The sequence below is a fragment of the Branchiostoma floridae genome, chromosome 12 (genome assembly GCF_000003815.2).
Source record: "Branchiostoma floridae strain S238N-H82 chromosome 12, Bfl_VNyyK, whole genome shotgun sequence".
Lineage (NCBI taxonomy): Eukaryota > Metazoa > Chordata > Leptocardii > Amphioxiformes > Branchiostomatidae > Branchiostoma > Branchiostoma floridae.
Window position 1 is genome coordinate 13,050,798 of NC_049990.1, and position 25,469 is coordinate 13,076,266.

A 25,469-nucleotide genomic window follows, 5' to 3' on the forward strand; every position below is an offset into this window, starting at 1 on the left:
AACGTTTTTTCTTGTGGCTGTCAGTTTGAGGCTGACAGCCATGCCTTTCAGTCAAGCGCTATAGGAAAACTTTCAGAACCAAACTAATGCTCTGACCGAAACCGTCCCGATGGACTAACGGATGCCGCGGGGTTTCTCTCAGTGTTTTCACGGGTAGGTCATGGCGTCTATTTGTCGTCGGAACCCGGGTTTACCTTAACTCCGAGCTAAATATGTCCGGTAGGGCGTCACATGCCATGGGGCCACGTAGAGGTTACTCCCGAAAGTGCCCCCAAACAGCCCGTAAAGTACCCGGCGGAACCCCTTTAATCGAAGCATAACACAATGTTCAAGCATGGCTTCAGTTCCGTGTTTTGGTGATTGTTGCCATCCAGTCTGAGCGCAGCTATGATGAGTATAGGCGACGTTACAGCCAGTGATCGGGCGGTCCAGGAACGTCTCTTCCCGCCTGGTTCAACAGGTAGCACGGCTCACAGCGAGGAGTCAGGATGGCCGCCACCGGAATACCGTCAATTCCGTCCGGCTGACCAGTCCAGTGGGTCACTCATACGTATACGGTACGTACGGTTACAGGTTTGTACGCTCCTAGTCAACCTTTAATAGTGAAGTGTTGTGCAGAAGTAAGAGTTTAGTTATGGGTAAAAACATTCAGCGTTACGTTGAATCACTTGGGTAAAAATGATACTTTAGTCTGTTTTAACCCTATTCAGACTGGGCTTTTTGGGCCTTCCCTGGCCTGGGGAGGGGGGGGTGTGTGCTCATTCGACCCCCCCTCCCTTCGTATTTTCAGAACGGCTTACTGTACGATAACCAAATTTGCAGGGAAGGTTATGCTCATCGAGTTTTATGATTCCTTGAATTTTTATATTATATGACGTAATATGACGTAATTATGACGTCATTAATTGTAATTTTTGACTAAAACGGGGAATTCCCATAATACCTAAATATCTCACTCAAAAAGTTACCAATAAAGGTTTCTTATTAATATTTAAGTGTAATAAGACTTCTGTTGACAAAAGACGACGCAACGACTTCAAAATGACGTCATAGAATGACGTCATCTGTAGTTTAGCTATCCGCCATCTTGGATTATCAACCTTGAATTTTTCAAGATACATTGTTTTCAACATATAACGCTAAAAACCTTTGAAAATGGATTAAAAACGTTCAAATGAATGTTTTCTGTAAGAAAATACCAAGTAGTGATAAAATTTGAGTGAAAATAAGCTTGTTATACTTTTCATCATGATATTGTCGGCCATCTTGGATTTTGACCAATTACGTCATCTCATAGCATAATTTATGAATATTTAATTATAAATGTTCAACTAAGATGTCTTAGATATTAAAGATATATGAAAAGATGTTTAGTTTAGCATGAAAATCTTAAAATCCCATTGTTTAAACCAAAATTAGTGATTTTTGTAAAGTTTGCCTTTCAGAAACCCGTTACCATGGCAACACGAAAAATCATGAACTTTCCCAATTCTTTTTAAATTATTGTCAACAATATTTCAGGAAAACTCACCAAGTTTGGTTGTTCTAGCACAAGCCGTTTGGGAGCAATAGAGGGTCAAAGTTGCCGCGGGCACCCAGTCTGGATAAGGTTATTAGTTGTCGGAAATAGAGTGTTGGCGGTGGTTTTAAGTTCGCGTTTGAAACAGTAGAAAACTTTTCCGGACAGCCAGTCGGAAACCAAATATAACGCCTCACATCTACTAGCAATTCAGCAATGGTGCAATAGGTAGATAGAACTCTCGCTTATTAATTCGGTAGTGCTGGAGTGATTGACTGTCACTCTATGTAGAGCACTACGAAAAGGAATTAAGGGTTAATCACCCGCCCCGAGGTGCATATGGTGTCATAACGCCTGGTCCTTTGCTATAACCACCGAATAAAACCACCGAGTGAGCGAAGCTTGATATAACGGAGTTTTCAGTCCGCTAGAATGGCATTTGACACTCCGAAGTATGAATCCGTTGTTGTTACAGCTTCTACTACTTGACTACCTGAACGGCGCGTGTTTCCAATGAAAGCATTATCAGCTAATCTGCTATTGGTAGATTTGCTGTCTGTTCTGTGGCAAAAGCCCTTTCACCGGACACAGTTCGCACTGTTGGCTCGAGTACTTGGAACAAAACGGAGAGAAAAGAAATTGTCAGTAACGTCGACACTATATGGATCTGTCAAAAGTTAAGCCTAACTTTGGAGGCAGTCAGAAATCTTAACGACTAACACGGGTATCTCACTGAAAATGCGGCACGTTGTGGTTGGTGCCGTCGCTGTGTCCGAGCGATTTGACCCAGTGCTCAGCGACCTTCATCAATAAAAACTAATCTTTGTATTAAAACGTTATATTTTCCGTGTTGTATTTCTAGTCGTATTTGGACGTTTGTATGTTATTCCCATTATTAATGTAAAGGGTAATAAAAGTTCAATATAGAACGTAGCGACGCCACCACCGTGCCGCAGCTTAAGTGGGATACCCGCTTTAGGTTATCAACAAAACCTACCTTGTCAGCTGTAGGAGTATTTCTGTAAACCTTGCAGTGTAGCTAGAGACCTTTAACCCTCAAACCACCGTATGGGGTCAAAACTGACCCCAGGCGTATATCAATGTGTGACTGTCGGACATTTATGGTCGAAAACAAAATTCCTCCCATAAGTTTATTTGTATATATGTCTTATAACTTCTCATACGTTTTAACCTTATTATGGGTTTAATAATTAGACCTAATTAACACAAAATACAATTTTGTCTGATTTTGTGTCCACTTGCATCATGATTTCAAGCTCCTGCAAATTTGGAGACTGTAGCACGAAAGGTGAGGGAGTAATAGTCAAAAGTGTGCGAATAATTTGTGGATTTCTGGTCTTTTATGGTGCCATGTCTGACAGGACTTCCCAAAAGGACAATACTTAAGCATCTTCCAATAGAAACACCAAACTTTTAAACTTCAAAAAAATCTAATATAGAGTATATCATCTCAACTTTGTCGTATTGTTAAACGAAAAAAGTATGATAACAGGAAGAATTTGATCTATAAGACTAAACTATTTCTAATGACTTTCTCTCTCTCATCTCATGACAGGGTGTTGACTATTGTCAATTTCTCTGAGGAACCCCTCCGTTGAACTACTCCAGACTCTTCTGCATCTTGCAGTCTGTGGCCAGGTGGGGCCTAGGTGTTTCTGCAGGTTGTCTCTCTACCTGGTTCAGGGCCTACCTCTGCGTCTCCTCCATTCTCCTGGAGTCCACTCCGTGACCCGTAGCGTCCACATGTTGTCCTGTAGCCTCGCTACGTGTCCTGCCAACCCTCTGCGTCTTCTTCATTCTCCGGGAGTCCACTCCGTGACCCGTAGCGTCCACATGTTGTCCTGTAACCTCGCTACGTGTCCTGCCCAGCGGTGTGACCCGTAGCGTCCACCTGGTGTCCTGTAACCTCGCTACGTGCACTGTCCTGCCCAGCGGTGTGACCCGTAGCGTCCACCTGGTGTCCTGTAGCCTCGCTACGTGTCCTGCCCAGCGGTGTGACCCGTAGCGTCCACCTGGTGTCATGTAGCCTCGCTACGTGTCCTGCCCAGCGGTGTGACCCGTAGCGTCCACCTGGTGTCCTGTAGCCTCGCTACGTGTCCTGCCCAGCGGTGTAACTCGTAGCGTCCACATGTTGTCCTGTAGCCTCGTTTCGCCGACATTTTGGGAGACATATGCATTGTGGTGGTAACAGGAATACAGTTTTTTGTAGTCAAGTACGATGTGCAAAGCTGGGAAAAATTTTGTTGACTAGTTTAAATAGTTTGTCTCTTTCGGTACTGTAGTGTGGACAATGACAAATAAAGTGCATGTCATCTTCCACTGCTTTTCCTGTACAATATTTACACATTCTCTCGTTAACAGGTAATTGTTTGTATCTACCTCTTTCTACTTCTAATGTATGAATGAATGAATGAATTAATTAATGAACTTTATTGCACAACATTTGTACATGGTACAATTATTGTAAGGCAACAGTAACAAGTCATTGTATGTGTGTTTAATGTGAGCTTACATATAGCTGATCTTAACCGTTATCTCAAAGTCTTTGGTGTGTAGATAATTTTCCATGGTGTACACAGATTTGAGATGCTTATACAATCTTAGTTTACCTGTATCAACAAATATATTGTGGAGAAAAGTTTGAACGTACATGTCAGAGAGTCTTCCTCTAAGTAAAGTACAAATGTTGTCGCTATTGACCTCGATAGGCAATAATAACACAATATAACTACGAAAAATGCACACTTGTTGCTGTCGGCCGCGGTATGATGTGTTTTCAGCACCAAGGATAATACAGAACGCTTTGCGCTGGCCTTTCTCAATACTATAGGCAGACCTGAATGCCACACTGGTCAGCGCGGTATATTCTTCACAAGATTGGACGGATGTATGAGATGAAAACCGCCAGTTTGTCCCTTTCCCAAAAAAATTACGCAAACGCCCGCAGAAAGGCCGAATGAGGCTTAAAACATTACTGTTTACCCCATGCTCAGACCAGCGCATCGAGGTGGCACAAATCCCTGAACTATTTTGACGGCATTCTTCTAACGGTTACATGACATACTTTTATTTAGGTCGAGCTCTGCTCGTTCATCGCTTGTTCATTATTCTACATGAACTGATCTGGTTTGCTTATGTAACCGTAACTCTTTACAACGACTCCCAATTGAAGTTATGGACACTAATGTTTCACTGGTATCTACCCGCGTTCATCCTTCGAATGGGAAATGGTTTATTCCTCTCGATGTATCTAGTTGTGGTCTATCCAATCACGGCATCGTGTGGTCATGACGTCAGCACACACCTGGTTCGACCTGTCAGTCTAGTTATCTCTTATGATTGTGCTGTCGGTATGGTAGTGCTGGCATTGTCTTGTGTCGTCGGCATTGTTGCCTTTCAGGACAGATTCTAAGATGTGTTTTCAGGTAAGCAGAGCATTCTGTTAAATGGAAGTCGTAATAGTCTATCTGCCATTAGTGCCAGAATCATATCCTGCATATGTATGTTCGTTACGTCGTACTATCAGCCAGACGAGGCATGAATGTAACACTAGTTCACCTTTATTCGCGGGTAACCTATATAACGTTGCTTTTAAAGCATTATATTTCAGAGTGTCAAGTCGAGGAACGCTCGTTTCCAATTGACAATTATTATTTTGATAATGTTGCAATTTGAAACCACAGTTCGTTAACTTGATATTCCTAGATACCCTGTATTAATTTTTGGGTATTAAGTCTATGAACCGTTGTTTAAAATTGTAATATTTTGATAAACATAACATAGTCCGTCCACTATAGATATTCGTGAACATCCTGATTTTAAAGACAACGGATAAAGGTTACCCCCAGATAAAGGTGAACTAGTGTTACAATAAAGGTCTTTCGTTCACTAGACATAATTGTGGAGTTGACTGTTGAATGCTTAGTCTAATTAGTACAGACTATTTAAGACTGTTTGAGCAATTTTATTAGACTGAAATATAGAATAACACAGGAGAATTTTCCCCTCCTTGGGTAGTTCACATTAATATTTCTACAATTTTCCAAAATGAAGCGGTATATATATCCTATGCTATTTTGACTGGGTTGCAAATGCTAAATTGAATATAAATATGCTTGTATATCGATGAAAGGAAGCTTATCAGAAATCAGATAATGATACTAAAAAAATATACAGTACGACCCGTGAAATTGGCGGGTCTTTGTCCTGCCATACATGTAGCCAGAGTGGTTTAAAATCAAATCTACCCAGGATCTGAATATTGAGAACATAGAAGAAAGTGTAAACATTGACAAAAGGTTCTGTTAGTATCAGGATCTCCAAAAGTGTCTGCAGTGAGATTTCACAGATGTACATTGTAAGCTTTTTATAACAGCTACAATGTGGTAGACAAAAGAATGATTTTTCCTCTTCTTTTAAGGCTGAACATATTTGAAATTAGAACAGAATTTATCAATTCTGATTTACTTTTGTCCTCTGGCATCAGGTTACAGTACAATATTGCATAGAGACCAAGTGGAAATGATTTTAAGTCATACAATGATTAGTATTTACATATGACATGAAGTCATCCCAATATAAATTATGTAACCTCACCTTAATACTACTTTATAGTACGTGTTCAGTGCTCGAAGTACCACCTGCATATACAGGTTAGTGCAGGTAAAATTGGAGTTGTGCAGGTTTTTCTGATATCTAACGCTAGTTCACCTTTATCCGCACGGCCTATATTTGTTCTGTTTACCCACACGGTATTTGGGGATATTAAGTCGACGGACGGTGGTTTCAAGTTGTAATATGTTCTAAATATTGTAGTTTAAAAACTATCGTCCGTCGACTAGATATTTCTAAATACCCTTTTTGGAAAGCAACGGATATAGGTTACCCCTCGGATAAAGGTGAAGTAGCGTTACCTGCACCTAATCTGCACTGGTGCATGTACTAGATTTTATACATAAATGTCATATGATGTAGGTGTATGTGGATTGTTATTAGCTGCATTGACTGCTACCACCTATAAAGTATAAAGGAATAAATAGGAATGGTTCCTGGACAATTTTAGTATGATCCATACTTTCTAAATTCAGAGTGGTGCAGATAAAATTTGTCTGGGGCAGGTAATTTCCAATGTTGAAAAAAGTATTTTGAGCTCTGGTGTTGTTTGACTCCAAGGTTAACACCAAGTGTTCCATTAAGGTCCAGCTGACATCTGGTGAAACCTGACTTATGTGCAATTATTGAAATCATGTCCTTATCCTAAAGAAGTTATTTAATGGGTTCTGTATTTCAACAAAATACAGGAAACCAGGAGGATATTAGGAAGACACATCCAGTGGCTGTTGTGTGCATCTGTTGCGGTGAATATGATGCTGCTGCTGTTTGTGATGTTTCACCAGCCTGAAGCAGGTTTTCCAACACTAAGAGGACATCATCCCATCAATCCAGAGCTGATGGACAAAAGGTGGGCAGAACACTCAATCTATGTAACTGTAACAGTGGGGTTCAAGTACGCAGCCTACCGTCCTTGTCAAGGAGCTCTCAGCTTTTGTGGCGACAGCGGTAGCGTACTGGATTTGTGATCCGGCTGCCCAGGTTCAGTGCGAATTTGAATCCCGGGAGTCGGGATGTTGTTTCTTTCTGTTTTTACTCGCCCTTCTGAATTTCTACATAACGTTTATAGTTCAGCATTCAGTCCGTCAATCAATTCTTATGTTTGATGAAACTAGGTATTTAGAGATATCAAGTCGACGGACAGTGGTTTCAATATTCTGAAAAAATTGCAATTTCATATAGTATTTAGTGTGTTTCACAATCTCTCACTGACCAAATGGGGTGGCAACTCGGGCTGAGATCGCATGGCACAGCAGCAGCGTGTTTGGCTCAGGACTGAGAGGTTTCGAGTTCGAATCCTGCCGTGTCACCGATCTTGTGCCCTAATGGGAAGGGCACTTTACAGGGCTTTCATCACTTTACTCGGTTGAAAATGAGTACCGGTACCTAGGTTTGGTTAGAGCCGTCTCTTGGATAGGAGTTCTCTGTTGATTTGTCTTCTACTCATTTAAAAGCAGTCTGTCTGACTCGTTAAATGGAGGTCCCGTGTTTGGGGAGAGCCACACCTCGAGTACGTTAAAGAACCAACCACATGTGCGATGGTGCGGTGTGAGTGGTTCAAAATCTACAGTCCCTGGCTGCAACTGGGGCTATTACTGTTGTATTGAGGTCATTAGGCGCTGTATACAGGCTGCCATTTCAGACCCTTGCGACTTAGCCCAGCCTATTGTAAGCTCCTCGCAATTCAGCCCCTGGCTGCAAAGAGAGAGTAGTTGGCCCAAACAAAAACAACAAAAAAACTGTAAAATCGGCCACTAGGAGTGCAATTTTAGTGAGACTACAGTTGCATATAGCAATGGACATACCTGCTACAAACGTATTGATCAATGTCCGAACATGACAGACCTTGCAAGCTAGGTATGGAGAAATTTTGAAATCTTGTCCATCTGAAACGCCATTACCAGGTCCTGTTTTTTGTGGGGGAAAATTAGCTGTTAGACTACGCTACAACTTACGAAAACTGTGAGGCCAGATTATGATGTAGTATACCCTCAGAACATTTTAAGGCTTGATTACGTTTTACGTGGAACTTCAAGGCTCGATTATGCTTTACGTGAAATGTACTGGACATAATTTGCATAATCAATGAGGAAATTGCATCAGTCTATTGTTTTCCGTAAATGGCCTTCGATAAATGTAACATATAAATATGATAGGTATTACCATAAGCAGATACCAAGTATGCAAATGAGGAATTAGTTGCATAATATCTGCAAAAATAGCTTAATTAGGAACTTATATAATTCAATTGATTTCTACAAGTGAACTACGATGTTTGAATATGAACACTGGAAATGATTAGATATTGACGTAGTCTGCATAATCAATGTAATTTAGTACAGTAACTTCATGCGGTAGGCACAAGTGTGTGTGAAAACCACATGTGATACGAACACTTCAGATGGGCACGAACACTACAATGGTACAAAGACTACAGGTCTATGATCTATCATCAGACATATATCAGTATGGACACGACAGAGGGTGGTACGTAAGTTACATGGACTGCAGTTCCCATGCATAATCAGCAATTATTTTGCATCGCTCTAGGTCCTGCAGCTGTAGGTGGCCTAAACTTACACCCCGCACACAATACATTGTAATTTTTCTGGTGCAGGTAATTTTCAATGTTACCTGCACCAGTACAGGTATGCAGAAAAAAGTATTTCGAGCCCTGAGTACCAATTGGTCATTTAACTGTGCACCTGAAGGCCCAAAAATGAAACCTCACTCAACAACACCAAATGATATATGTACCAAATATATCATGATAAATATCATGATTGCAGTCCAACATTCTGGAGATGAAATAAAGGGTGGGCAATTTCTCTCAACTGATCGGTGGCAGTGAACGGATTCAAACCCTGAACCTCTGGGTTATGGGTCAAACACTCTCTGCTGTAAATATGCCACATGATCCCACAGTCATGATATCCTGCTGGAAATAAAATCCTATCATATCACATTTGAGCCACAATGAAATTAATATTTTGAGTTACTTTTGTGCAAACACCAAAAAGTATGAATAGATAAAATGTGTCATGTTGAATATGTCCCGGAACAATGGGCTTAATTTTTGCAGATTCTTGAAGCCTTAGAAAGCTATTCATAATATTACTGTTTAACAAAAGCCCATTCCAATCCGAAAAAGTAGTTACATATATGTCATGACATAGATTTCCAACAGTAATGACTAGTCTTCATGTGTATCAAATTGCAGAGGTCTCCCGGCCATCCTTGTAGAAAAAGTTCCCAAGTCACACACTGTGACAACAGACAGCAACACAAGGAGAGAGAAGGACCTGAAAGATAACAAAGAATGGGAGAAAGTGCAGCAAGTTCCAACCGAGAAGCCAACCTGGTCATACAACAAGACAGCAGCTGATGTTTTCAGGTCTGTATTTATGTTACTTTGTCCTTTTTTAACCGCCTTGCTCTGTCCCAGTGTCAAATCTCTAGAGCCTAGTGTTCACAATTTATCATGACTGGAAACTCATTTGCAAGTAGGCTGTGGAAAGAAAATCAATTATTTTCAGCTGTATTTTCAATCGTCTATTGTTCAGCAATGGCTGCGTTTGACCTAAGCACCTTTTCCTTGACATATCATCTAATCTCCAAGCAGATCCACAGTGGTTTAATATAGTATCAAACCCACCGTAGGATCTGCATTTATTCAGCTTCACAAAAGGCTATTAACATCCAATTGTTGCCTAATCAAACTGTGCTTGCTGCGTAGGTGTTAATTGCCCTCCTTCCTGTTTGGCGCAGATCTCCTACAGGGTCAATGAAGTTGTCGCAATAAAGATGTAAATTGCTCGTAAAATCATTAGCACCTCGGATATTTGTAAATAGCTGTTAATATGGCACAGGGAGGGGCAGAGACACCTTTATTCAATAGAAATGCTCCTCCCTGTTCCAGTGAAGGCAGATCTCCGGTGCCCGTTTGACTCCCTTAGCCGGCTACACTCCTTTGCCAGCTTTGATACTATCTTATGGCACCGTAGGATCTGCTTGGAGATTAATATCATCAGCTATCACAAATGTGGTTTAATTGTCTTTCATTGAAGAAAATGCAAAAAAAAAAACCCAACTTGAATAAGCCTGGCAATAAACATGTTATTTTTGCTATGGTTATGGTCTCTGAATATACATGTAGGTGAACATAGTTCTTACATTCATGTAACTCAAACTCAGGGAGTTGACTGGAAGTTCCTAGCTGTTATGAAGTTTTCTGCTGGTTCCGAGGCCTAGTTGTAATGATTGGACTTAATACAAATGGATTCTGATGCAAGTTGAGAGTACTGTATCATAGTCAGTCTCTCAAGATGCCACTTTTTGTAGATTATTTGCCACTAGAATATGATCATATTAATAATTATATTTTAGCCATGCCACAGGTATGGGTAAAATGTGCCCTGGACAAATGAGCACATGGATTCACTTATTTGCATACAGTACAACAAAATGCTTAGTTTTGCTATTTTTTGGCAATTTTTTGACCAAAAAAGGACACTTTTGGCTGCTGTACCCAGGTTTTACAACCAAATGACCTAACTTTTGGTAAAGGGATGCACTAGATGTATATTCAAGTGGCCCATTTATACTACTAGTATTTGGCATAGAGTCCATTCCAAGTCACCTTGCGGATGTTTGTTGCCATTGTTCAGAATGAATTTTAAAGTTTTGTAATTATATGTCTAGGACATTTGATACTGTTTCAACTTCAAAAATATTTCCCTGGTCCTGATAGACTTTGGAAATATTCATCGTGTGGAATTGGATACTTCTAATGATTTCTAAATAATGATAACAGCATTCTACCATCATCTACCATTTTCTATCATTTTTTTGTAACATTTTGCAAATGGGACAGTGGGCTAGGAAGATAGTAATTCACACATCCTTGCAAAGTATGGTTGGGTGCCATGCAACAATGGTCCACCACAAGGGATCCACCAGTGCCCAGCAGTAAAATCTAAAAATATACAGAGGCAACAATAGGGCCTACTTTTATGGGGGCAATATTATTAAAACTAATTTTTACCATTTGGGAAAGTTTTGCAAATATTTGTAAATATTTGTAAATGTGAAAGAATCACACAGAGGTTCAAAATTATTCTAAATAATGATATTTTTGTACAGTTTCTTTCAAAATGTTTCTAATCTATTCAAAGGAATACCAAAAGATGAATATTAGTAAATTTCTTCAAATCAATTCAATTGTTGTGGCTTACATATTCTTTTATTCAAAAGAATTCAGACTTATTAAAAATCTGGAAGAGTCCATTCATGCACAGGGAAACTTTTGTTTCTAAATTCAATTTAAAGTTGGACTGGGTTACCTATACAAAGGTCATGATTTTAGTGTGATTATTTCTGGACTGGTCTATTTTGCAATCTTACATGAGGTGTGCTGGAAGAGACCATTCTTGCACAGAGGGGGGCATTTCTTAAATATTAATTTTTTGACTCTGGTGATTATGTCAAAGTGCTATTTTAGCGGAAGTATTTTTGGACTGCTCCACTTTACATAGGGATATCACAGGAAGAGTACATTCTTGCAAGGAGGGGGGACTTTTTTCAACTTCAGTTTTGGACTGGTGATGATTCAAAATTCCATTCCTTTTTCGCGGAAGTGTTTTTGGACTTGTCTATTTTACCTTTTTACATGGAATCAGCTGGAAGAAAGGGTATGCCACCTCGTAAGGAGTGGTATAACCCCAACGGTGCTGTAATACGCCGTATGACTATGACTTACTGAGTCTGACATTGGGTACACTGGAAGAGTCCATTCTTAGATGGAGGGATTTTTTAAGATTGATTTTTGGGCTTAACTGTGATTAAGTAGTTAGAAGTCATTTCAAGCAGAAGTGTTCCATTTTGGCACATGGGTGATTTTGGAACCGTCTATTGTTGCATTGGGAGGGAGATGGCTGAAATATACTGTATTTGCTCTCAAGCAAATGTTGGCCTTTCTAGTTTTACTCCTTGCCATGCATGGCCATTTATCTGTACTTTGTGCATAGCCTTCTCACCAGCTGGAAATACCACTGTGACCCTACTCAACACTGCTTCTCTGCCTCGCATCCAAGTGCCTTACCCTATACTTCTACTCATACTGGAATTGCAGTGTCCCTGTCCAACATTGCATCCCAATTTCAGTGGCTTTGCTTTGCAGTGGCTTCTTGGTTGGAATGCCAGTGACCCTGCTCAATACCCCCCCCCCCCTCTCACTGTAATTCCATCAATCGCTGAACTGTGGCTGACGAAGTTTTCTAGGCCAAATGCCTCCATTCCCAAAGGGAGTCTGCATGACCCACTTTCTGCCTGCAGCTGGAAATCCAGTGGCCTTGACCAACACTGGCTCCCTGACCATAATTCCAAAGATGCCTGTGGACCTTAGCATTCCTGTGGACACATTCCTGTACAATTCCTAGAATTCTTGCGGACTGCACACAATGCCATAATTAGACTTGCCCCTGAGGTGTCACCAAAAACAGTCAACACCTGATCTCAACTAAATGGAAGAGCAATTCATTTGTTGTCATTTGACATAAAGGGGACATATTCATATTATGAGGGTCCTTCAAAAAGTAATACTATAATTTGTTTTATAAGGCCCCGCTCATGATGCAAAAAAATTAACGGTTCTAGCCATTTGGCAAACTGAAACGGGTAAATTCGGGTCATCATGAACGCTCGTTCCGGGTACAAAGACCAGCATATTTTTTGCATACCTCGCAAGGTGGTTTCTAGTGATCTGTACTTGCGAATTGTCATTATGATCTCAAAGACAAAAGCGACGGGGATTCGGATAACATCCAGGCACCTGTATTCGTAATCAGCTTCACGGGAAAAGTATAGACTTTTAAATCTCAGATCAGTCGGGTATTTCAGCAGAATTTTTAATCTTAAAATTTCGCTTTGATTTGATCATTACTGGGCCGCCTCCTGGTCGACCGAAGATTTACCGACAGTCCTGATATCGGGAGCAGAATGCTTTCAGAGGCATTTCCAAGGCAATGAAGGAATATTGCAGCTTCAGCAAGAAATTGGTTCAGTTCAAAGACCAATAATCTGATGCAGAAGTACAAACTTTAAAATTTGCACAGAATCACAACCTCAGCGGGTCATCTTCCTTCTACAACGGTAGAGAGGTCCCAAACGTATTGATCACCCCCATATATGCTTCTTTACTTTTTGCTATAATGATACTAATGAAAAATTGTCAAAAGTGTTGATATCTCTTTGGCTAGACTTAGACCAATTGTAAATATACCTTCATCGGAACTTTTTTCAACTACCCAGCGGCTGCTAACACTGGCTTAATCCTCTTAGGAAGGAGCTAGAGGCTATCTGCAATACAAAAGATGATTTCATCGTCACAAAGGAGAACTTCCCATTGGGGAGTGTCATACAGTACGATGCAGAGAGACACAGCAGGTTGAACGTCACCAACGATGTGTGGAAACGTTTTCCCGAGGTAAGTCTTAAATCTCAGACAAAAAAGAGAACAATTACAAAAGCATGCCAAGTTATGGCGCACTGTCTACCGTAGCTCAAAATCGGAAGTTATTTTCACGCTAACGATTTACGTACTCGGTGTTTGCCAGTTGTAACGCGGAGGGTGAAGGGTTCATGGACCGTATGAATGCACTCCTTATTCAAGTATGGTCTCTAGATGAATGTGTTAAAAATTAATTGATCAAAACATGACCACTGTTTGGCAACTAGCGATGGAGCGCCCTGAGTTCGAGTGCGTAAAAAAAGCGTAACATCTTAGGGCGGCCCCGTTACGTTCTTGGGTTACAGATATTACAAACTCCAATTAGTCAATTCCTGTGCAAGAGCCGTAGATTGTAGACACAATCGTTTCAACGCTGCGCTGGTCGAATGTACTCTTACTAATTCGATAGGCACACTTCTACCAGTGCAATAGTTGTAGAGTGTAGAAATACTAGTCTTATTGTACTTAACAAAATTACTTTTAGTCATGTGATAGTGGGCAATAGTACTTTGCATTTGACTCCCTGTACAATAGAAATAGATTGTAAAAATACTAATAATTTAAAAAAAAAACAAGTGGCCGTAGGTAACACACTCTGTGACGTAATTATGGTTTGTCAGTTGTGTTGTTTTCAGTGGTGTACGTATCGTGTTTATTATTCATTAATAGCCATTTTCCTCTAATAAACTAACAACCATTTGCCCGCGGCTTCAGATGTTGCCGTAAATTTACCATAAACAGGTGATGATTATCATATTCCAGGTAGAACGACATCTGTCAGGAATACGATGTCACGATGTCAGCTGTCGTAACACCACACATAATACGACGAACACCTGTTCAATCACATCTGTAACTCCCACTGCGTCATTTATAACTATATAACAACACTGATGATATTAACAGCCCCAGACATTGAATACGATGAACACAAAGAATGAAACGAAACCCAAATTATCCAAATCACAGAGAATATAACGGTGATTTGGGAAATACTACGAGCGGACGACATGCAAAAGAAATGTTAAGACTTTACTTGACTGACACACGACCAGTCACGTAAATACCCAATACATCTCGATCTATCCCAATACTAGTATATGCTATGCCGTGATATTGACAAATAACGACGGACAGGAGACATGAAAAATTTACATGGCTGTGACGTAAAAATATTAACAAGCCGATGATATTGACAGTTCCAAACATACAAGCTAATTTTCGCCATACAATCAAGAAACACAAAGCCTGAAGAAAGTACAAACACATCTTTCACATAAATAAGGCAAAAAATCAACTAATACCAAAACTGTACCAAACATGTCTGTCATGTCTGTTAAACGTATATATCGAATATGTAGCAAATATTCCTGTACATTATTACACAACATCAGCATAACACAAGGGGCAGAACGAAACAACTAACAACACACACAATAGATAACAGACCGGTGTAGACCTGTGTGAGCATAACTCGAGAAGCTGCCATGTACTTCTGCCGGTCCAAATCGGAGTTTCTGTTGAATCACTGATTCTGCAGGATCTCTCCTCCCTGATATGTATTTAGATATGTATGGATTTGCAACACTGGGCCCGGACAAGATTTAGACCAAATGTAACTGTTACACATCCTGTTCTAGAGTTCACCTTTTCGACACATGAAGCACTCGCGGTGCAGCGTGGTTGGAAACAGTGGGCTTCTGAAGAACAGTAACTGTGGGAAAGAGATAGACTCAGCCAACTTTGTTTTCCGGTAAGTAACTTGGACAATTACACGAGAAATTAGATGATGGTAGTATTCAAGGGTGATTCTAGCATTGATAAGATAAATCAGATTCATGCATTAAATTAGGTCATTACGTTTCATATAAACTATTAAATAATAAAAGCAATTCTAATTGCTGCATAGCTAATTGCAATCAACACTCACGGAGAAAAAAATCGAAGAAGGTGCCTAACAGCTATCCTAGTTATGAAATCAATTTGATCCTTATCTATTGAAGGAATTTAATGATTTTTTTGCAGTAGAAGATAGGTTGTCCAACATTTTGAGCACATGTACAAATGTATAGAAAGTTTCAATATTTCCATGTTGAGAGTCTTTCTAAATGACAGATGTTGTTCTATTCTACCTTCAGCATATGCGCACTGATTCTCATCCCCAGTTTAATGGGGGCCCTAATGCCCTTTTCTGCAGAGAGTAATCGACGGTTTTAATCAAACGTATTTTGAAGCGAGATCGGTCAAATTCAACGTAAAATGTAGAGCGTAGTCGGTACATTTTATTGTCGAGTAATATCGGCCCCTTTAATTTAACGTAATGCGGAAGCTAACCGGATTTTACTTTAAAACCTAATTTATATAAATTGTTTATAAAGCGTAATCAAAATTTTATTAAACCCATAACTAGTCTACGGGCAAACGTAACCCGTGAAAATGAAGGAAAAATTACGTCTCAAGGGTCCAGATTTCAAAATTTGGCTGGACCTTCCGTGCGATGGCTCGGCCCTTCGGCATTGGACATGGTCAAAATATGTTGCAGGGGCGTCACCCCTAGTACATTTCTAACCGATAGAAATTTCATCATCGAACTTAGACTAGTTTACAAGCTGAATTTGGAAATGATGTTTAAGAGGGTCAAGATTTCATTTTTTTCTGGTTGGCCCTAAAATGCAACGGCTTGCACGACGCTCCGGCGCTCATCTCCTCAAAAATCTTTTCTCTGACAGAAATGTTTGTTGGCAGACTATGCTTGATTTAAAAATCAACTTATGCCTTTCAACTGCTAGAAAGTTAAAGATTGAGATAGACATAATGAAATGCGCATTGTGATCATCAGAGGCTATTTGCATAATTCTCTTTCTCTCCCTCTCTCTCCCCCTCTCTTTTTCTCTCTGTCTCTCTCTCCCTCCCTCCCGCCCCCTCACATATTTACCAAGTCCAGCTCATGACGTGGTAGTTGCAGTCTGCGGTTGCCGTGGTGTTTGGCTTTTCTAGTATCTCACTCTTCTCCTTCATGTAAGACAGAAGGCTGGATTCAAAGGCTCAGACTGTCGTGTGACGCTCACATGTTCCGCCATCAATTCCTGTTCAGTGAGTCTGTATCCCAGGTGAAAGAATTTATGTGGCATTTCTTTAGGTTGCTTTTACAACATTGACAGGGGCGATCTAATCAGCTGCTGTCTTTCCTGAGTTGCCCATAGAAAAGGGACTTTGGAATACGGTAGTTGTCCAGGTGCACAAAGATGTCCTTCCCTGAGATAAATGATAATACCTTTAGCAGCACTGAAGTCACAAATCTGTCAACACACTGTTGTATGGGGTTTTCGGAAAAAAAAAACAGTAGCGCTAGTTCACCTTTATTCACGGGGTAACCTTTGTCCGTTGTACCTAAAACAGGATATTTAGGGATATCACGTTGATGGACGGTGGTTTTCCAAATGCATTTTTTTCATCATAATGCAGTTTGAGACCTCCGTCCGTCTACTTGATATCCCGAAATACCCTTTGGGTTAAATACATCGAATAAAGGTCATCCTCCGAATAAAGGAGAACTAGCGTTACAGACCAGACAGGGAAATGCATTTGGAAAACCCTGTCCAGTCTGAAAAGTCGTTCTGCATGCTTAAAGCTCAATTTAGACAGCGCTTAACACTTGATTGATGCACAGTACTAATAGAATCATGGCAGCATCATGAGTGACCCGAAGGTGAAACTAAATAGGTGAATGAAAAGTGAATGGGGAGAACATTCTTGCACTATAGTTGTAACAGGTACAACGTAGGCAATCTGTATATACATGGGAGTTGAACTATGCACTTTTGCTAGAATCCAACAATCTAATCTTATCTACATGTACATGTAACTGTATCTACCAGTATATCTGACAATGTGCTATTTGCACGTATACCCGGCCGGCCGTGACTTTTTATTGTGCACAAGACGTCGCACATAAACAAAAACGTTAATTAACACCGTTGCAACAGAATGTCCGATACGAATAAATACCAGGCTTGGGACAAACATCCGTCAGTGCACACAAAGTATTGTGTTGATGACGATTGAAATTTGTCGCAAATAAGACAACTTTTACTCAAAATCCTGCTTGCGACTTGTGTTTTGTAACTGGCTTTGTTTGGCTGTTGGGTTGGGGGTAGGGCTCATTTGTGTGGCTTTCTGATAAGCATGTCAAAATTCTATTTAACCCAAGGATCCCAAAGTGCTGCAGGCTACTAGTCAGCAAGGAATGTAGTCACGAAGATGAATCTAAAGCGGGTATTATTGGAAACAATCATTGTATAAAAGATACCTCGCCGTGAGATCCGTTGGACAGTGGTGTAAATGGCCCCAGAACGCCGAACTACAAAAAAGGCTGGTGTTTTAGTCCTTCGTCATCTCGGCCGTCGACTGCCGCTTACGTTTGGTCATTGCCTTAAACATTAACCTGCTACGGAAGCTCCCGCACATGTGTGTACAAATCCATATACCGAGTTCGACGTTTCAAAACTCAAAGAGTTTGAGGTACAAAAAGATGGCGGTACGGACGGACAATATCTCTGCTTTATTCAAAACTGACTGATGTGCAGTCTGATTGGTCAGAGAGACAACGATTGGATTACCCACAATACACTTTTCAAGTGTACCGATGCAGAAAAATACAGAGTCGCATATTCAAGATATCCCCACAATGTACTGCTCCAAAGTACAGGAGACGAGCACGGATGCGTAAAAAACACATTTTGCATCCTCACGAATCCGACTATCCTGGTATTCAGGGTAACGTGGATTATCTCAATTATATTGACGTTACAAAATGTGGTATCCGAGGTACAAAAAGGTGGAAAGATATGACCACTCTAAAATTGACATTTTGCTCATAAACAGTGTTGCATAAATGTGCTACATCGTGTTAAAAACAGTATTGCATGGGGCCTTCCGAATGGTTAACGTCGCCTGGCTATATGATAATAAGTGATAGCTACCCCATGATAAAATATTAGATTAATTATAGTTTTTAAAGTGTAAGCAATTTCTTCTAATTTTCAGAATCAATATTCCAGATTGTGCAACTCTCGCCACATCCTCTGAAGAATTCATGATACAAATCTGAACAGAAGTGTTAAGCGGTGGTTGATATAAATTGACTCTAATCTATTATCAATTTGAAATATATTATGCAAATTTTCCTAAAAAGAATATCTTTCCAGAGAAAGTATTTAGTCAAACTTTAAAAAATTGAAGGTAATTGGACGCTTCAAACTTTAGATATGCACGATTCTGCTAGCCCTAGGCTGTATCACCCGTTTGGACCATAAGTATGTCTCAGCTCAAGGGCGTCTCGTATCTCAATCACTATAATCGTACTATGAAGAAATGAGGTTTGATTGTGATTTAATTTACTATGGTATAAAAACATAGACTCTCCGGATCTTTTCAATGTTGCAAAAAAAACATTTGGTCATTAAACCCCTCTTTTCTTTCTGTCTGTAGTTGCAATATGGCCCCAATTGATGGAGATCACATCGCTGAAGTGGGAAGCAAGACTGACCTTATCACTGCAAACCCGACTATCATTCGAGATAAGTATGTGTTACCATAAAATTTTCAGTAAAATTCAATAGTAGGTTTAAAACGAAACTTTAAAAATGTTTTTAAGATTGAACACTAGTGACACCCCATGCTTTCATTTGATGAAGACCTAATCTTTTAATTGTTTCTAAGAATTTTGTTTATATCCACAGTTCTTTTTAAATAAGGATAGGTGACTTTGATCCTTCAGTGTGTTTGGTTTTAACCTTGGACCCTAACAGCTAAGTAAGTCTGAGATCGGTCGATTAGTGTTGGGGGTTGACCCTTATTTATCAATTAGTACCGATACTGCAGGCGACAGTTTAATGCTTAACCTATCTAATAGTATAGTATGAAAATCCTTTAGGGGGACGTAACATTCAACAAAACTCTTTGAATAGTCCATTATCAGGTGCATTTTGGTACTGAAAGGAACATAGTCTCAATTGGTGCACACATGAGATTCACTTACATAAAATTTCTTTTTTTTTATCTGACGCAGCAATATGTCTTTACATGTTATGCCAGATTAACCAAATTAATAATTTAAAAGGTAATGAATGATTGATTAACATTGCAACCTTGAAGATCACTATAGCCACTTTCTCCCAACTACACATTATAAAAACATTGTCAAATTAACACGATCATTTTTCGTTACATATTTACCTTAAGCACCATATAGGACCCTTTAGTAAATGTGTCCCATGTCGCAGTAATAACGTCTATGTGTCAAGTATGAAAACGTCATCATTTGTCATTAGTGTATTATACAATTATTATTTCTCCTTTATGCTTAGCATAGTGTCCCTCTCAAACCAAGCTACTAAGTTAAGTTGGTGTGTTACGCCGAACGGCGGTTATACCGGCTATATATATACAGATACAGATACATATGCTACCTACAACAATGGAAACAGTCCACTGATACTTTTAATTGATATTTTTCAATCAAGTTGTTATCCGCCATTATATTTCAGGTACAAAAATCTTCGGAACCATACAATGAAGGAAAAGTTCATCAAAGATACCTCCGTTTATGGGAAATCTTACATTTGGATGACACCTTTTGCATACAAGATGTGTACATCATACACCTTCAAAGCCCAGCAAGTATTGAAGGAACTTAAATCTGACAATGAAATAATATTTGCAAACCCAGTATTCATGGGCAAGATAAATGGGTACTGGAAAAAGAAGGGAGTCAAGGCATGGAGAGCATCTACAGGTTTGTACTCATCTGAGAGAGAATGTTATTTTTGGGAATAAGAAATTTTGAATAGTATATGTATATCTATATATCTGTGTATAAGTCAAGGGGAGATTGGAACCCAGGGGAATTCGGAATTCTCCTAGGGAAAATTGGAATTCCAATCAATCCGAGGGAATCCCGAATTCCAATCTCCCTAAGGAGAGGTTGGAATTTTACCAGAACACTAACAGCCATTACCACGATACCCCCACTAATCATGATACAGCAAAATTAAAAGTTGTGAAATCATTTAGTCAATTTTCCTAAACAATTTCACCTAATCTGAATTTCTGAATCTATCTTTCTACATGTCTCTATCTATCTATCTATCAAATATATATATATATATATATATATATATATATATATATGTATATATATATATATATATATATATATATAGATATATATATATATAGATAGATAGATAGATAGATAGATAGATAGATAGATAGATAGATAAATAGATAAATGATATATAGATATATTGATATATAGATATCTATAAATAGATAGATAGGCCCACTTTAGACAGACAACAGTTATATAGTCTTGCGACTGTTATTGTCTGAGAGGAACATACTGCAAGCTTATTAGTATTTAGTATATGATTCACTTCCGTCGCCGGCGATGATTCCTTTTTAGACATGCGTGGAATAGTGTCGCGGACCCCCTGCTGAAGGGTCGCACGACCAGGTCCGAGGTGGGCGAACGATGGTTTGAGTAAAAACCGTCGTGCTACTGTTTTGATCCTCTCTATAGACAGCATAAAAATACCGTCGCCTGAGACGTCTTGGACAACAACAGTCGCACGATTAAACTCTTGTCTGTCTAAAGTGGCCGGTAGAGTTCTGCACATGACTGGATATATTATTTTTGCTGTTTTGTAAATCCTCTTACATTATCACTATTACAAAGAAGGGAGAAAAAGGGGCAACATCGCCAGACGTACTATATACTTAAGAGTCATTGCAGGAGAAAACCAGGCAGAGGTCGGAAGATGGGGGTCGGCCAAATCAACTCAAACTTTTTATGTGTGATAGGTATGGGGAACTTTGAACAGCCATATGATTAAAACCCTCCAGCTATTTTTCGTTATGGCGTTCTGGGGGCCCCCTCTGAGACCCTCCAAAATCAAACTATTGATGACTGAAAATTACTGAAATTGCGATAGCTATTCTGATACTTCTGATTAAGATATGACAAAAAGTTTTATATTCCCATATTTCATGTGTTCTTAAGTTTTATTGACAAAAATTTTAAGACGAAGTATTGAAATTAAGAGGGTGTTACAGGGGGTTACCAGAACCAATGAAAACACGATTTTCAACTCTCTGAATTTCTGTGATCTTTAAGGGGCTTGTTCTCCGACAACCAGCAATTTAAATGAATGGTTTTACCTTTACTGGAGAGAGGAATATCTACTAATTGAAAATCAAGCGTCGTCTAATTGGGCCATGTATACCACGAGCCGTGAGCGGGGGGTCTTTATGGGGATTTTCCAGGTTTTTGACTATGTTAAAACAGGTAATAACTGCTCACTACAGGGTAATGGCGGGCAACTTTTTGGTGTCCCTGTGTAGGATCACTGCTTGATTGTCAAAAATGCTTCAACCAATTACAAGTAATTATTGGGGCTCTGTATGGGGGATATAAGGCTACTTGAAAATGAATTATGCAGGTTTTACCCGCATTTGTTGCTATGTAAGTGCTCAATATGGGGTAAGTTATGTCATTTATTTGTGTTTCTGTATAGGAACAATTCTTAACTGTCAAAAAAGCTATACCTATTTACTGCTACTCATTTGGGCTCTGTATGGGGCATATAATGATATGTGAAATGGAATTAAGCTGCTTTTACACATCTCAGTGTCTCTAAGACGTCAATTAGTTTAAGTCCCTTACAAAGTGTGCTTTCCCTATAGTATACTCCACACACATAGTCTTCAAACATGACAGGATGACTGTAGTCAATACTTAGAATTAAAGTATACACTGTCTTTCGCAGCGCCTGATGCCACTTGCTTTCCTCATCTATCGCTTCCATGTCAGTGATCACAAATTCTGTGCTTTCTTGCTGTCTTTGTGCTGCTGAAAGTTTGTAATAGCTTGTAATCGGCCGTGTGCCACTCGCTGGGCTGAAACAACCGCTTGCCATCAGATTCCCTAACGTGCTGTGCACATCTCGTGGGCCACTTGCACAGCACCAGTTTCTGCCCAGACGTAGCCCCCCGATTGAAAATGGCAGTCAGATAGGCCTAAGTTTTCATCTTGTCTGACATCCGTTGGCCGCATTTCCTGGTCCGGATTGCCCAGCCGTCATTGACAACTTGGTAGGACGCCCAATACGTATTCTTCTCCTTGTGACTGTGAGGCTAGGCCAGGTCCCAAAAATGGACCATTGTTTTACGTATCGTCCATTCACAAGTTTTCACATAATGAATCAGGTCCAGGTTCAGGTCCAAACCTAGACCTGATCCTCTGGACCTGAGCCGGACCTGGACCTGAATTTTCCGTACCGGTACCCACCCCTAGCCATGAGCTATACCAGTCACAGCTTGAGCCCACTGCTTGTGTATTCTGTTGTACAATGTTCGTAACGTTGGACTCCCGCTCCAGTTCTTTAAAGTGTTCTCCAACGTCTTCTAGCTTGTTGGCTGAGCTGAAGGCTGTCACACATCCTGGCTCAGGGCAGCAGAACAACGCTGACTTTGACCAACTGCCGATGTTGTGATGTGACTCGTTTGTGGCTGTGGGGTACCAAACAGTGCTGTTTCGGGGTTGGAAGGTCATGTATCTGTGGCACTGTGGCAAAGTTCACTACTTCTCCAACCCCAACACCAAAGGCTCTCTAGACTCGTACTAGCATGTCTCAATCAGTTGCAAACAAGAAATTGTTCTATGACTTGCACTGCTCTTAGCTTGCTTCACCTGTTTGTGCCACCGCAATTCTACAGTCCTCTATGCATCCATGGGACCCCCCACGTTTCTTTCATGTATTCAGCGGTCAAGACATCGATGTTTTTCATTGACGTACCGTCTTATGCTATCTTGCGGTCACAAATGTCCTTGCCTCCTGAGGGTCTGAGAAGTCGAAGCACAGAACTTATATGCTAGTTTTCTGACCGATCGCTGGCAGAGACAAAATCAGCGTAGCACAGTGGTAACACCCTGCAATTTCTCAAAAACACTTTCATTAGTAAAAGATTCCCCGGACTGGACGGTCTAAAATACACTTTGCAGGATAGCACAGAACCAATCCTGTCGGCAGTTGTTGAAAATGTGGACAAAGCACTCCACATACTTGCCTTCATCGCCCTTCGTAATTACTGCAGCCATTGGGATCCATAACTCCATACTAAAAAGAACATGGGACTTTTGATTCGATGGCTCTTAATTCATAATTCACCAACCCACCTATCTCACATCGAAAATATGCGCAGAAGATTGCTGACCCAGTTCTTCTCGCTTCTGCCAAAGATTTCTGATGCAATGACGGTTAGAGTATATCATGTACGTGGAGACCTGATAACCCCCATGTAGAGCCTCTTTCATTAAGCACTACATGGTAAATACATAATCATTATGATTCTGTAAGGAATGTACTATTTGAGGACTTACAGAGCAACAAATGCGGGTAAAACCTGCATAATTCATTTTCAAGTAGCCTTATATCCCCCATACAGAGCCCCAATAATGACTTGCAGTCAGTTGAAGCATTTGTGACAATCAAGCAGTGATCCTACACAGGGACACCAAAAAGTTGCCCGCCTTACCCCGTAGTGAGCAGTTATTACCTGTTTTAACATGGTCAAAAACCTGGAAAATCCCCATAAAGACCTCACGAGCTCACGGCTCGTGGTATACATGGCCCAATTAGACGACGCTTGATTTTCAATTAGTACATATTCCTCTCTCCAGTAAAGGTAAAACCATTCATTTAAATTGCTGGTTGTCGGAGAACAAGCCCCTTAAAGATCACAGAAATTCAGAGAGTTGAAAATCGTGTTTTCATTGGTTCTGGTAACCCCCTGTAACACCCTCTTAATTTCAATACTTCGTCTTAAAATTTTTGTCAGTAAAACTTAAGAACACATGAAATATGGGAATATAAAACTTTTTGTCATATCTTAATCAGAAGTATCAGAATAGCCATCGCAATTTCAGTAATTTTCAGTCATCAATAGTTTGCTTTTGGAGGGTCTCAGAGGGGGCCCCCAGAACGCCATAACGAAAAATAGCTGGAGGGTTTTAATCATATGGCTGTTCATAGTTCCCCATACCTATCACACATAAAAAGTTTGAGTTGATTTGTCCGACCCCCATCTTCCGACCTCTGCCTGGTTTTGCCTGGTTTTCTCCTGCAATGACTCTTAATATACTCTTTTCGTGACCTGTACTTCAAAAGCTCAATGACTAAACATTATTTGCCCAAGCACAGGTCACAACAAATAAACCAATAAACCGTATCATTTATTGTGGTGAGCAAAAAATGCGTAATAAGGATCTTCATTCAATAACTTTCATATGTTTGTTTCAGGTCTGTTCCTGGTCAGTGCTGCTCTAAGTATGTGTGAGGAAGTGTACCTTTATGGATTCTGGCCTTGGCACTTAGACAGGATCGGGAACAACCTTACTCAGCATTATTATGACAACCACCCTGTGCACAAAGCTCACAAACTTCCAGATGAATTCAAACAACACCAAAGACTTCACAATGAGGGAGTTTTGCACATAACTACAAACAAATGTCCGTGATGCTGCACGCGCAACTGCAACTAGGATACTCATAATAATAAATTAAAGCCTTATAATCTTGTCGGGACAACAGCACAGACACATGATCAATTTCCAAACGTTTCAGACAGCACCTGTGACTCGAGGAACATTTGGATCTAACGTAACCAGCTTTTAAAACACGATTCTGGTTCCATATGTTAATGAGGTGAAGACAATTTTAATATGGATTAATGGAGGACGAATTCACGACA

The 25,469-nt window shown here is 40.1% G+C and overlaps 1 protein-coding gene across 1 annotated transcript; it reads left to right on the forward strand.

Annotated features, from left to right (window-relative positions):
- The first annotated feature begins 4,810 nt into the window (after nt 1-4,810).
- Nucleotides 4,811-25,469, forward strand: LOC118427768 (alpha-N-acetylneuraminide alpha-2,8-sialyltransferase-like). Its single transcript, XM_035837694.1, has 8 exons — nt 4,811-4,965; nt 6,841-7,001; nt 9,372-9,545; nt 13,490-13,634; nt 15,299-15,411; nt 19,149-19,241; nt 20,207-20,454; nt 25,019-25,469. The coding sequence occupies exons 1-8, from the start codon at nt 4,954-4,956 to the stop codon at nt 25,234-25,236; spliced, it is 1,164 nt and encodes a 387-aa protein (XP_035693587.1). The 5' UTR covers nt 4,811-4,953; the 3' UTR covers nt 25,237-25,469.

Coding starts and splice junctions, on each gene's coding strand:
- LOC118427768 (XM_035837694.1), top strand. Junction 7,002..9,371: donor CCAGAGCTGATGGACAAAAG/GTGGGCAGAACA, acceptor ATCAAATTGCAG/AGGTCTCCCGGCCATCCTTG. Junction 13,635..15,298: donor TGTGGAAACGTTTTCCCGAG/GTAAGTCTTAAA, acceptor ATCCTGTTCTAG/AGTTCACCTTTTCGACACAT.